We start from the raw sequence: 15,152 nt of genomic DNA, 5'->3' as shown, positions 1-15,152 counted from the left end.
CATATTTAATGATTTGTTTGTGATAATTACAAACTTTATCAGATATCCAGCTGCGGCAATGAAGCCTGGGGATGGTTAGGCTTTGATTTGTGATTAAAAATGCACCTTACTTACCCTCTTGTGGGAGATACCATAAGACTACGAACCTGTGCAATTCCCACAGAGGTCTGATGACAGACATATATTTTGCTTCATAAAGGCTAAAGTCCTTGTGTTCACCTGTTGAGTTGAGGACTCCAGGACTTGATCTCTATCTACAGGACTTTCACAGAGCCTTTTTTCCATATCCAACATAGTGTGTTTGGAAATTTTCACATAAACAAATTTAAGGGAGGAATACGCATATGAATACATGTTCAGTTCTTGGGAGGTTCGCTGTATGGATAAAAGTATTGGGACACACCTCTTAATCATTGAATTCAGTTGTTTCATTCAGACCCATTGACACAGGTGTGTAAAATTAAGCCTCTAGCCCTGCAGTCAGGTTTACAAACATTTGTGAAGGAATGGGTCATTCTGAAGAGCTCAGTGAGTTTAAGCGCGGTCCTGTCATAGGATGCCACCTTTGCAATAAGTCAGTTCACGAAATTTCTCCCCTGCTAGATCTTCCACTGTGGACTGTAAGTGGTTTCATTGCGAAGTAGGAGCATTCAGAAATAACAAACTCAGCCATGAAAAGGCCGACCACGTAGAGTAATAGAGCGGGGTCTCCGAGTGCTGAAAACCGTAGTACATAAATGTCACCAAAGCTCTGTTGGCTTAATAACTGCGGAGGTCCAAAGTTCCCCTGGCATTAATCCCAGCACCAGGAGCTTCAGACATGGGCTTCCATGGCCAAGCAGCTGCATGCAAACCTCACATCACCAAGCGCAACGCCAAGGATGGAGTGGTGTAAAGCATGCTGCCACTGGAGTCTGGAGCAGTGGAAACGTGTTCTGTGGAGTGACAAATCACGCTTCTCTGTCTGGCAGTCTGATGGACAACATCAGAGTCTGACCTCACAGATGTTCTTCTGGGTGAATGGGAAAAAATTCCCACAGACACACTCCAAAGTCTTGTAGAAAGGGGACCAACTCCATATTGATGCCGATGTGTTTAGCATGGTATGTCATAAAAGTTCCTGTAGGTGTAATGGTCAGGTGTCTCAATATGTTTGTCCATTTAGTGTATGTGCTTTCAACCACTTATTCTGGACAGGGTCATATGGGTGTGCAGCCTGTCCTAGGCAGCATACAGGGGGACACCCTAAACAGGATGCCAGTCCATCACTGGGTACATACATGCAGACACACTCATGCATTTTGTGCAATTTAGAGATTCCAGTTGGCCTAGTCACCTGTCTTTGTACCACAAGAGGAAACACCCAGCTAAGGGAGTGTAAGCAAGGTCAACACACACATACTGTAGCAGAGGTGCAGCTTGTTTAAGCTTCATGTCAAATACAGAAATGAATCTCATCAACGGCATTAATGTCAAGAAAACATAAAAAATGCCATTCTTTATCTTTGTCTTTGAATTTTAGACAAACAATTTTATGACTGTAACCCATCAGTCCCTAGTCTACCATTGCAAGAAAACCAAACAAGTTGCAACATACTGTATCTTCTGAGATTAATGGTCTTAACTCTGTCTTTATTTTGGTATGTAACCGTGTGAGTTTCTATATCTTGCAGTCTGTGGTACCATTTGTATTATACAGTATGTTTACCAGTTGTAAGTCCAGTAAGTTGTGTAATTTACTGGTTTTGGCAGGTTTTTTTGTACATACAGTATGGTTTTAAGGTCATACACTATGATCTATACGAATGCTATTTGAAATATGCTGACCTGAAATCTGACACACATTATTACACAGCTCGCAAATCCAGCTGTACAGTTTGCATCAGTCAGTGGTTAGTATTATTATCTGCTAATGTTAGTATTATTTTCTATTAATGTTATTCATTGATGTTGGACAAATTATCCATATTGTGAGACATCTGGTCACAGCAGCTGAAACTAGACAAGGTTGATATATTAGTATTCAAAATGCATAGTCATGTTGACTATAGGGTGCAATCAATTGAACACAAATGGCTTTAAATGATACATAATGGAGAGTTACAAAGTATTCTGTTTGGAACTGTGTTCAGCTAGGTGTTTTTGACGGAGGGTGGGACCGTGGGTGGCACTGTGGTCTCAAACCTCCTTGACTGTGGGTTTGATTCCAGCCCCGAGCGCTGTGTGTGTCTGTGTGGAGTGTGTTTGCTCTCGCCATGTTTGTGCAGGTTGCTTCCCTAAGGCCCGTTTTGTGCATGTATACCTTCTCCCTTTGATGGACTGAAATGCAGTGCAGGGTGTCTTTGCGGCCCCAGGCTGGCTGGGATACTGTGTTGCATAAGTACTTATGGAAGGTGGATGGATCCACATACAAAGTCATGTGAAGATCTGCAAAACATTTGCGCAACTCGAAAACATGTGACCAGTTTTGGAGCGTATAAGGGAACTGTAGTCCAATAGATGAGTTAAATTGTAAACCACATTTATGGCAATATCATAATTTTCTTGGTGTTTTTGCTATGGTGGTTTCGATGATGTGAAAATGTAATTTTTTTTGCTGCCAAGCTATAACTCTGATATATCAAAAACTGAAGCTAACTATGCCCAGCGATTCCAGTCTTTGCTGATAATATTTATGATACTTATCATCTACCATATCCCATGCTCAGCTTCTGAAATATCAGGTACACCCTGGATGAATACTGACGTTGGATTTGAAGCTGTTCTTGCAGTCACACACATAAACATGTATAAAAATGGTAATCGAATCAGAGTGTAGGGTCCTCGTTGCGTCAGACAATTTCTATCTCACATTAAACCATCTGTGATGTATGTAAATTGATGTAAATAAATGCTTTTGCAGCCCCTTTCACTCCTGTGGTAAATGATTGCTTGCTTACTGCATATGCCCCAGTTAATAAGGTTAAAATCAAATAGGGAGAAGTTGTTTTTGTTGTTGTTGTTATTGTACAGCTGTTGTTTCAGTCACTTCAGGCAATATTTTCAGCAGCTGGGCAGGTTATTTGTTATGTATATGTCTCTGTACCTCCCCCTACACATTTTCATATGCTTAATATTACCATATTAATACATAATCTCTGGCACACACACAGATTAGGTATCTACATCATTGTGGAGGCTCTCAAGCCACTTCACTGAGCATAACCCTAAACCCAACTACAGTATGAGCACCGTAACTGTTACCCAGCCCTAACCTTAATCATACGTAAATACAACACTTTTGGTAATTTTTTAGTTTCTGATTGTATTCACAGATTATTATGAAACTGACCGAAAAATTGTCCCCACAAGGTCAAAATATCAGGTTTTTATAACATTACATTCTGGGGACCAAATGTACTAAATACTTCACGTGCGCACGCACGCACACACACATGCACACACACACACACGCACACACACACGGACACACACGCACCTATTCTGTCACAATTTGCAAGCTGTTTTTTTATATATATATATATATATATATATATATATATATATATATATATATATATATATATATATATATATATATATAATCAAGCATCATTTATTGCAAGCTGTTGATGTGACTGTTGAAGAAATGCTCATGCAGGAATTGAGTGGAAATGTCATCCAAAAGGTTGGGTATGAACTTAAAAATCTCTAGTTCTGTCACCAGCAATGTGTCTTGTGCTCAGAGAGGAAGGAGAGCTTCTTACCACTGCCAGGCCAGACCTCCCCCAAATGATTCTTCCATGTGGCAGAATTTTTGTCTCAACTATTCTTTCATTTAACATGCCTTGTTTTGAAAATTAGCAATTACCAAACACTGATCTCTGATTTGCTTAATTTCAGCAGTTGATCTAATTTCTATTCTTAATATATATTTTTACAAAAAGGTAGCCTTATATGCAAAATACAGCCAAGAACAATAGCTCAAATAGAGTAGCTCTACAAAACTGAAACTCTGCAGTCAGAATTTTAGCTCCTAGTTACTCAGGGTACTTGGAGTTGGAGTCCCTGCGACCATGACCAAGATAAGCGATTACATCATGGATGCATGGCTGAATTGTCTGAATGTTTATGGATTGCTGCTTTCGTCAGTGCTGAGTTGAATGTTAGATTGTAAGCATCCTATAGAGCAGGGTTACCCAATTCCAGTACTGGAAGGGCAGTTTGGAACACAGCTTAATCAAAATGTGTTTGAGAACGGAAATCTGCAAACTGTGTTGGATTCAGGTTCATGGGTGTTTTTCTTACCCAAAAATATTCTGTTGGTAGAAGGAAAATTTATTGGTTCAGAGAGTTAACCAATCAGATTTTTGAGAAAGTAAACCCAAGCAGCCAGAGGAGGCGGGGCCAATCAGTTTTCTATAAGTAAAACTCCCATACGCTGGATTCAGACCCTGCAGGTATCCGGAACTAGGGAACCCCGTTGTAGCGAGCCATGATGTCTATCTGTCAAATGCCTGTTCTTGCTACTCCTGAAAGCTTATGAATACATGGCCACCAAGTTGTTCAATGCATGGAGAAAATGATTTGGTGTGAGATATGTGAATTTATTTCATTTAAATGCAGCTTTTCTATGGTATTCTTACTCTGCTCAGGGCTAAGTTGAAAGAATTCCTCTGTGAACTGCGTATGAGTTTACAACCAGGAAGTGGTGAGATAATGTCGATGAGCAGCATTGCTGTGACTCATAGTCCTACGTGATATTTGAGTGTCCATTGTTGTTGGCACGCAGCTGGGAAACGGGGCTCGTTGGCTCACTTTGCTTTTCTGAACAGTGTGTGCGCTTGGAAGCGCGCTACACACCAGTGTCCCTACGACATGCATTATTTTTTTAATTATTTTTAACTCTGCTTCTGTTTGAATGGGTGAGAAGTTGCTAGGAACTGAGGAGGAGAAGCTTCTGCCGGCATAGTGTACGCTGGACGATATGACAGATTTGGTATCTCATTCTGTTTTTGCAAATAAGCATAATATAAGAAATGATCGAAAACACATTTCGTAATTCATACAGTTGGTTGTATTTTTTGTATTCTCATATAGACCTAGGGAAGTCTAAAATTACTTCATATAAAATTCCTAATATCCTAGATTTGAGTCACTTACCTATATTTTTGTTGCTTCAAGAGATCAAACAAATGCAGTCATATAAACTGTAATTTACTTTTATTAACTAAGCTATAAAATAATATGGCCCTTTTAAAGAAGTGCATCCCCCTGTTAATTGCCTTGCTAGATGGTTATCTGTGCACTGAGTGCCCCCTTATGCATGTATGGGATATATAAAGCCTTCCGTAATAAACATGTCCATGTGACTCTTCATTATGAGCCATACCATTTTTATTTACTCTTTTTAGCTTTTTTGGCTGCTGTCCTACTGTCTTATGTTGAATAAAATACTGCACTCACAGAAGTAGTGAAATAACAGTTAATGCAACCAAGTGTCTAAGGATGCTGTGCGTAGTCAGTTTTTACTGAAAGAAGACCTTTGGGACTGACTGTAAACCTTGCTCACTACACTACATGCATTGTCTCCGAAGAGTATGGTAACTGTAAGAATGTTATTGAAACAGTTCTAGAAGTAAGTTGTTCTACAAACTCTTACGTAAGTCAAATTTTACGTAAGTCAGATATACCCCCCATAACATTCAGGTCTCCTAACACCAAAAAACACAAGGCAACAATACACTAATAAAAGTATTTCTAAAGAACACATATTGAATAAAATATTTTTGCATTAGTGCTTTCACAAACTTTTATGTATCTCAGATATTTTTTGCATAAGACCAGATTTATGTGAGCTGGTTTTACGCAAATCGAGATTGGGCTGAACTTCTTTCTGAACAAATTACTCGTTCTACCGAAATGCTATACAAATGCTTGTTTTGTTCACGTTCTTTCAGAGTTTGATTACTGTGTACTAGATGGTTCTACAGTAGAACATCAGACATATGCTATTAACATCTGCTAGATTGAACATGTCAAATGTGAATCCGGAATCAAAAGCATGATCTTCCAAATGAGAAAATAGTAGTGAAAATGCAGACGGCTGAAGGAACGTCAGCGCAGATGAGCGTGGCTGTTATGCAACAACTAAGCCAACAGTATTACCCAGCGTAAACAAGCAGAACATGCATGTAGCTCCTACAGAGCCATTTGTCATATCCTAGCCAGCGAGGCTTACGCACAAACTGCCCACAATGGGTTTTGTTTTTCATTGATTGGCTTGTGCTCCAGCTGCTGTGTGTTGCTGCCTACTAAATGTGTCATGCTTCTCAAATGAGTCCACAGTATGACGCTCCGATTCATTCATTATTCTCTTCCTTTATATTTCTTTTGAACACATCTACCGCGTTCACAGCCTAAACAATGAGCCAGCCCTTCACATACACATGCAGTTATCCTGTCTGTGAGGTCCCGTCTAGAAGCCGAGCTCACTCTTAATGACACGTGTAGAATTGCAAACAGCGGCCAAGCGTCCGTATATATTTGCGTACAACCCTTATATCTGCAGTCATTTGGAAAATCTGTGATTTTTTTTATGTGTTTGCATGGGTGTACCTGTGAATAAACAGCATACAGGCATATTCGTGTTTGTTTCATGCATCGTGTTAAACAAAAACCAGGCGTGGAAAAAGTCCACAAAAGTGTTTGTCATCATAATAAAACAGTGGCAGCACATATCAGCATTGGAAGGAGCATAGACATAAAATTTCCACAGATGTAAACCGCAAAGCCTACAGCTCATCCTTGGTGATATATATGGGTTCGTCACCTTAAAAAGTGCATAGCAGAGTCTCCCTTGCTATTGATGAAAAATGCATCAGGCAGTTCCAGTTAGACCAGTATAGGAAATGTCACAGTCATGGATAAGGGAGCTATATGATAGGCAGTATGCAGCAGTGAGCTTGTGCTTATCTGTAGCCAGCAGTAACTGTGCCCCCCAGGGGCAAAAGACTTGGTTCATTACTTAAGCAGAATTATTTTTCAGTAGTTTTTTTGTCATAGAGAGAACGGAAAATATTGTCCTTCTGGGCAGAGTATGACTTCTGCGTGCTGTCATATATACGTTTATAAAATACATTGTTCTGTACGTTCTTCTGCTTCTGCTTTCAATGGAGATTTATTGACGAACGGCATTCACTCTGACGTCAGCTGCTTTGCGTACATAGGTATGTCATGTGACATAAACAGGCAGAGCTCCGCGTTCTCCCCCATCTCTTATCACCTCCAGTCAAAGTCAGATACGTCGGTCAGCCTTGACTGCTCCTCCTCGGGGCACTTTTGTTTCGTCATATGGGAGCGAGGAGCCCAAACCAGCTGACTTTTTTGTTTGTCATACATGCCTCAAAATGTTTATCTCATCAAATTCTAAAATCTTAAATGCCTTCATGAACGTTTTAGATGAACAGATACAACTTTGTGGTTTGGGCCAAAGTATTACACAGTAAGAAAAACAAGGAAGTGTGGTTGAGATACTTGTGAAGATGATGATTTTTTCAGTATTATCCATAGAAACAGATCATAAATGTATTTTGTGTAACAGGGCGTGGGATCAAGGTCTACTGTAAGATATGAATGAGGTGCGGGAGGGCAGGATTTAAGCAGAACTAATGCAAGTGAAATGTAAAATTGGATCATGACCCTGGTTATTGAACGTGACGAAGAGAGGTGCAAAAACCACAAAGAAATGCACAGGAAACCTCTTCTAACACAAACACAGCCATTGTTCTGAAGAACATGACTCCAGCTGTCTCAGATCCACCCAGCTACACCCAGTCAAGGCGGCCTGTCCAGCTGCAGTTAGTGGATGTTACCCCACTAACAACACGATAAAGGGATGGAAACGTTCGACTTTTTCCTGATTTTCCTGGAACATTATCCTGCTACTACAACAGATACTATTAAGATAAAGACGAGCAGGTAGCAGAGCAGGTAGCAGAGCAGGTAGCGCTGTGGCTCTACACCGCAAAGGTCATGGGTTCAAGGCTGGCCGGCGCACTTGCAGAATGCACAAGTAATATAAAGATAAATATGATAGTTATATTATAAAACAATGTTTTTCAACATTAATTGCGTAAAAAGGATATTCGGGTAATACCGTTATCGTTCTGTCATCGACAGAGCCTTTGTGAAAATGTAAGATGTGGAAAAAAATGTTCCAATAACGTCACAGTAAGAACGTCGATTTTGAGAAGACCTTCACATAACGTTGGCTGAAGGCACTCAGGCTGGTAATCGATTGCTGTGGCGATGTTAAAGATTAATTAAAACCTGTTCGCTTTCGTTGTGTCTTGTTGAGTTGGCTAAAAAAAGAAAACACAAGCGTGAACTAAATCTGAGCTTATTCCAAGTACCTCAGACTTCTGCTCATTATCCTGCTTTTTCCCAACAAAGAGTGAATGGGGAAGAACTCCGCACAGGGCTGATGTAAGAGCATTAAGTGCTCTGTGGGTCCTAGCAGTAGGACTGCTGGCGCCCACAGTGATGATTTCCGCCTCTACATTACATTTCAGTTTAATCATTAAAATTCACTATTTGGCAGTCAGTGATTATTACGTGGCCGCGTGGTTGTGTGGTTGTGAAACCCTCCTCTCCCACCTGCATCCTATCTCTCAGGCGCAGGCCATCGCGTAGGCAAGCCTAGTGATATCGGCGCTGGCAAATGAATCAGCACAAATTATCGCCATGGCTGATCTATTCTCTGGATGCCTGGGTGTCCTTCACGGAATGAGGGTCATACAGGGAGCATGCAAGCGGATCGGCATGAGAGCACACGTCAGTGTTTAGGTCGCTCTTGTACAAATCTTTGGTCACGTTGTCATTTCTGCCTTATTGTGATCTGTGTTTGGTGTCATGTTGGTTTATGTTTATTTGTTTAACCCATTATTCCGGTGACAGTCATTTCCGACTGTGTGCGAACTTCCCCTACAGCCTCCTCCCCTCATCTGTGTCCCTATTGACCAGCTTCCTTTGTCATGTAAAGCGAGTGACACAGTGGAGAAATCGATTGGAGCAGCAGCGAACTCGGCAACTCAGGGGTGCCTGACAGATTAGCAATTATTCATCATCAATTCAGCAGTATTTCCAGGACATGAAATATCTATTGTGGAAAGGAAAATGACACCGTGCTAATTCAGTTCAAAGTTTATGGGACTTTTCTTTCAATGCATGACTATAGATTTGTTTATGTTTTGTAAGCTAAACATCATACATTCATTCTATCACCTTCACTTCACTTATCTAAACGTGAAAAATGCTGCTATATTTTCTGGTCTTTAATACTGAGAGTTTGCCTGAAAGAAATCATAACATTTGTAAAGAAATTGTATTTCTGCTTTGCTTGCCTGTTATGTGGTATTAAATCATAATCGTGGTTATCAAAAAATGTTTTTAAGATTTTCCTCCAGGCAAAATTGAACAGTAATAGTGTGGCTGAAAATATTCAGTTTGAAGATGACTTTGTGTACATTATTCGCCCAGTTCTTTGTTGACAGAAATGGCTGTCTGCCCCCCCCCCCCCCCCCCCCCCCCACCAGGATGGAGTTTGGGTGCCATCCATGGTTATGGCTGTGAAAATAACTGGGATGCAAGCAGATTTCCAGCTGGAGATTTGTGGTTGGTGTTAATGGTGGTGTTTTACATCCTGCCTGTCCTCTGTATGAGTGATTCATGGCACTCGGATGAAAGCTGTAGCCTCGATGGCACCTTCAGTGGCTCTCCTCTCTCCCCCCCCCACTCTGGGCCGCCGCCCGGTCAGAAAGCCACTGTAACACATGGTGGAAAACGGGACTTTGTAGCGTCTCTGTAAGAAAGAAATGGCAGAATAGTAATAGAGCATCAGCTATTAGATTAAAATGTAAGAATGTGGCACAGTGACAAATAAGGTTTGGCAAGATGAGCAATTAAGATCTTTTAAAAGCTTGTTTTACAAGCTTACACCGCTTATGTTGAAATGGAATTTCTGTATTCATCTTCATTTCATGTCATTTGAAATGATTTTGCACAATTTTTTTTTTTCGAGAGCTAAGACTGTATGCACCTGAAAATGTTAAATGGTGTAACCACAAAAGAATGAGAAATATTAAATATTTGTCCACCTACAGTGTAAGCGTACTCCATAAAAAATAATTGCTTCATAATTACATTTTAAAATATCGCAAAAACAGATTTTATTAGAGTTATCTCTAAGTTTTTTGCATTATTGAGCAGGACATATGCTTAAAACACCTGTTTTCTAAATACCCTTTGACAAATTATGAAAAAAATATATTTAAAAAAAAACGTATTACTCTGTAATAGAGGATTGCATTTTATTCCACATAATTTTTCCTATATATTATCATATTTTTATGAAAGGTACTGATTATGATAATTGAGACAAACCAGTTAGACCACCTGACCATGTTGCTTCAACAGTCAAAGGGTTTTGTTTGTGGAAGAAATTGACATTGAAAATCAAGCATGATAGTCAACAAGGTCAACTGAACTTGGTGTTTTATTTTATAGTATAGAAAAAAGCATATAACAACAAGAATCAGGAATGCATGTCTTCTACTGTAATTCCATCCATCCATTTTCTCCCGCTTTTCTGGGCTCGGATAGTGGGGACAGCCGTCTGAACAGGAAGGCCCGGATTTCCCTCTTCCCAGCTGCCTTCTAATGCCTGTAACACCTCAGCAGGCATCCTAGATAGACGCATGAACCTCCTCAGCCGGCTCCCATTGATGTGGAGGAGAAGCGACTCTATTTCGAGCCCCTCCCAGAAGTCCGAGCTCCTCACCTCTAAGGCTGAGCCCAGACAGCCTGCGAAGAGACCTCATTTCTGCTGCTCATACCGCAGTCTCATTCTTTGGGTTACTACCCAAAGCTCGTGACTATAAGTGAGGGTAGGAACGCAGATTGACCAGTAAATCAATAGCTTTGACTTCCTGCTCAGCTCTCGCTTTACCACTACAGAATGGTACAGCATCTGAATAACTGCTAGCGCAGCACTGAACCGCATGTCGATCTCCTGCTCCTTTCTTCCCTCATGCTTGAACAAGACCCCGAGATACTTAAACTCCTCCGCTTGAGGCAGTAATTCATCCCCAACCTGGATGGGCAATCCACCCATGACCTCAGTCATGATTTCAGTTAAGAAAAATGTCTAGCAAGAAAGATTCAGGGTAAAAACATGTCTGTGTGTTTGTCCGTCGGTGTCTTGTGTGTCTGTGTATGTGCGTAACTTACCTTTCACACCCTTTGGCAAATTAATTGGCCCTTGCAGCAGGATCACTAATGCTCATGACGAGGCTATATATTAGGGGAAAAGAGGCATCATTATATTAATTATGAAATATGAACATTTCTCCTATCAGTGAATTATTGGAGTTTAAGGTTTTTTTAAATGCTGCCGTAGATGTTCAACAGTCACCGTTCTGCTACATTATGAAGCTACATACATATAAAACTGAAAACAGTTCCACATAGTGAGTTATTTTATATTACATTTATTCAGCCTCTAAGTGGCCTCTAAGACAGACTTGTAATAGGAGTCAAATGGTGTAACTGGTTACAAAATTAGACATTTCGAATTTAAAATCAAATTTTATAGTCATTACCATGGCTCCTGTGTAAGTACATGGCCTAAGTGTGAATTTTTGAAGTAAATACTGGTTTTTATAATTATCGTGAATTGTCGATGTTTTCCTGGGGTCATACCATTTGACATGTGAACCTAATGCCAAAACCATACCCTAAAAATGTCAAATTATCTGCTATTTTACAGTTACGAAGCTTGGCATGCAGTTAGGGTCACCAAGGGTCCTTCTCTCTGATATTATTTCCTGTTTCACAATTTGAACAAAATGGCTCCTTGAATAAGCAGGAAGTTAACCTGACTAACATGATTCTCCAAATTAATTATAATATTCAGAACAATGGTGTTTTGTTACTACTATTTCCTATTAAGTTATCTTACATCTAATGTAAGGTTACACCAGACTAGTTGAAAGCACGTTTTATTGAGAATTTCACTTTTGAAATTATTTGGTTAAGTTCTTTTGCCATCATCCCCGAAATATTCTCTCAAAATCGATTTAAGACACAAACAATTAGCATGACGTCATTGACCCATGGATGCCCTGTACTATTCTAATTGGATGAAAGTTTTTTAGCCAAACAATGTGACTATGCATTATTCTCCATTTTCACAATATGGCTGTAGGCCGTTCCGGCTGGATGATTAAGATATCGATTAGAAAACAGAAAGTGAGAATCTGCCATCCACAGATTCTCGGTGGTTCTTTTCTGGTTTGGTCCATGTATGTTGTCGTTAGGTCCTGCTAAATGGCTAATAATCCAGTTTGATCGCCATGAGTTTGTATACTTTGGATTACAAGGGTTTCACAGTGTTTAGAGGAATAAATGGCAGCTTACTGTACATCAAGCCAAGTAATTTGCTTTGGCATATACTGCCCAGCAGGCCGCTGCGGATGTAGTTAACAGCAGTGAAAACCGTGCACTTTGCTCTCCAGCGCCGTGCTCTTCCTGAATTGCTGATTGCTGTCTGCCAGTCATTCATCCCCACCTCTTTATTTTGTTCCTACCTTTAAATTGTTGAAGATGAGATGGAATGGAAGCAGTTTGAACCTCATTTGGTCACAGCGAAGCGCACAGAGCCATTTATGGTGTTTTTTTTTTTTTTTGTTCAGTTAATTTAAATACTTTTATTAAACGTTTGGTAGTTTTATAGATATGTACTATACTTTAAACATAGGAATGCTGTGCGGTGTCCGAACTTCCTGAATTTAAGCCAATTCCACTGCGATGGCCCAAATATTAGCCTCGGTGTTTAAGGAGCTCTTGTCTTGTACGGGGTTCGGACTCAACCCATTACAGCCCCCCACATATATCAACCCCTATTGGCCCGGGGGCTCAAGAAGATTTAGTCTTCTGCTTCTCCTCTTGGTTTCTTAACATTTTCTCTCGTCTTCCTACAGGAAGAAAGTACTCCTAAGCAAAACTACAGAAGATCTCAGGAGTCAGATACAGGATTATCACTCTTGTCAACATGTTCGCTAATCTGAACCAGCTCATGGGGTCATTCAGCCTTGTGAAACAGCCTAGTTGAAAAATCAAGTTTGTTTTTATTAGCCTCCCTTAGAGATGCTGCAAACCCACACGCTGCAGTGTATTTTGGTGAATTTTAATAATGTTATATTTTCTAGCTACTTCGCTTTCTGCTTCTTTGTAGCTGCTTTCTGCACGTATCCCTGTTCTTTGGCTTATGTCGTTTGTCGGCCATGCGGTAACATTAGCTATTTAAAGGTATTTTAGGACTGTGATCTTTAGTGTTGTCCTTCTGGTTTCACTTTGACTTTTAATTAAAATGACATGAGCAGAAATGTGAATAAGTGTCAGTCCCTCTTTACTTTTCTGATTGCATCGTTCAGCCTCTCCGCATGATGATGTTTTGATTTGGTTCAGGTGTTTTGCTGGCCTTAATGTTGGGAATGAAGCCACTGTTAAATGGCTTCATGTTGGTGAAGTGCTCTCTTGTTTGGCCCTCCAGCATGCTTACACATCTATTAAGTCTGTTGATGGTTGGGAGAGCCTGTAAAAATTTATGGAAGTGTGGAGTGTTGATAAGCTCTCCTCAGGCCATTTGCTTTTATGGAGTAATATACGCTCCAATAGCGGTGGTGCTGACTCTGCCCCCCTGTCGTGTTTCCTGCAATTGTGTTGCCTCAGGTAGAGCGAATAGTAGACAAGCGCAGGAACAAGAAGGGCAAGTGGGAATACCTGATCCGGTGGAAAGGCTACGGCAGCAGTGAGGATACCTGGGAGCCCGAGAACCATCTGCTGCACTGCGAGGAGTTCATCGACCAGTTCAACAGCCTCCGTCTCCAGCGGGACAAGCGGCCCAGGCCAGCTAGACCGAGCGAGGCCGTGCGGGGCCGGGGGGAGGCGCGGAGGAAGAAGAGGAGCGGCACGGGGGTCACGCTGAAGCCCAGGAAGATCAGCAGTGGCACCAGCAAGCAGGCAGGAGACAGGGTGACCAAGACTGTGACTTATAGGACGGCGTCCGGCGAACTGCAGCCTCTGCCTGTGCAGAAGGTGCACAATGGGGTGGAGAATGGGGACATCAATGCCTTGGACTACGACGGCGCCGCCCCAGTGGACAAAATGATGCAGGACCTGGATGTTACAAAAACACCCCTGCTGAATGAAATAGGTGAGGCTTTCCTTTTACATTGTTCTTACCATGCATATGAGGGTCTAAACAACACTGTCATGCTTCAGTAAATGGCAAGAGAACTAAATGTATCGTCATGGTTACTCAGTAAGACCAGTTTACCCAAAGTGACTCAGTGTACAGTTTTAAACTCTGACTAATTCTATCCCTGTAGATATTAACCAAAGAGTTAAGTGTCTTTCCTGATAGTCACAGGATGATAATTATATGTATTTGATTTATGAGAAATATCTGTATAATGCATAGTATAACATGCATAATATTTCATATTATTATACAGTCTACTCTTCCAGTGTGTGATTCCAACAAACTGTGAAAAAGCTGATGTCAACAGGCCATGATAAGTAAGGAAACGGGATGGTCTTTATCTGGATTACTTGGTTGTAAGATCGGTTCGGGCACACATTTGGGACCCTGGGGTATCCCACACCCTCTCGAAAACCCTGCGTGTTCTACAAACTGTAGACAAGTCACTGATCACTTTTGTCGATTTGCAGGTTTAATCTCAAAATACTGGGTTTTGTGGTTGTAAAAACTCCGCTTGTTTTTATGAACATATAAGGTGTTTAGAAAGATAGCCATCCTTTCTATCCAAGTTTATATAATTAAAGTTCCCATTGTCTAATAACATTAGCTATTTAAACGAGCACTGGCAAAGCCTTATAATTTTCATTAATTATCGGTTTGAAACAGGTGTGTGTTTTGAAGAAACGTCCAACCTACAGACAAAACCTACTTGCTGTACTACCATAAAGTCTATTATATAAAAAATTTGAGTTAGAAACTTTGGCTTAGTGACGCTCATCAAACCGGTGTGTGACTTCACCGGTTTGTCGGCTAGAGGTGCAGTATAGTACTGTATGTAGTTTAATTATTA

At 40.7% G+C, this 15,152-nt stretch overlaps 1 protein-coding gene across 3 annotated transcripts in view; it reads left to right on the top strand.

Moving 5' to 3' along the window:
• The window catches only part of LOC125727986 (chromodomain Y-like protein 2), a 45,682-nt gene that overhangs the window by 7,747 nt on the left and 22,783 nt on the right, over positions 1-15,152 (top strand). For 2 of the 3 annotated variants that reach the window (XM_049005007.1, XM_049005006.1), the window contains one exon: positions 13,771-14,254. The exons of the other annotated variant lie outside the window; for it this stretch is intronic. In XM_049005007.1, the coding sequence (XP_048860964.1) occupies positions 13,771-14,254 (484 nt within the window). The remainder of the gene's footprint in view (positions 1-13,770; positions 14,255-15,152) is intronic. 3 annotated transcript variants of the gene reach the window in all.

Source organism: Brienomyrus brachyistius, unplaced genomic scaffold (genome assembly GCF_023856365.1).
Source record: "Brienomyrus brachyistius isolate T26 unplaced genomic scaffold, BBRACH_0.4 scaffold142, whole genome shotgun sequence".
Classification (NCBI taxonomy): domain Eukaryota; kingdom Metazoa; phylum Chordata; class Actinopteri; order Osteoglossiformes; family Mormyridae; genus Brienomyrus; species Brienomyrus brachyistius.
Note: the sequence above shows the minus strand (reverse complement) of the source record. Positions and strands in the feature narration are given on the sequence as shown.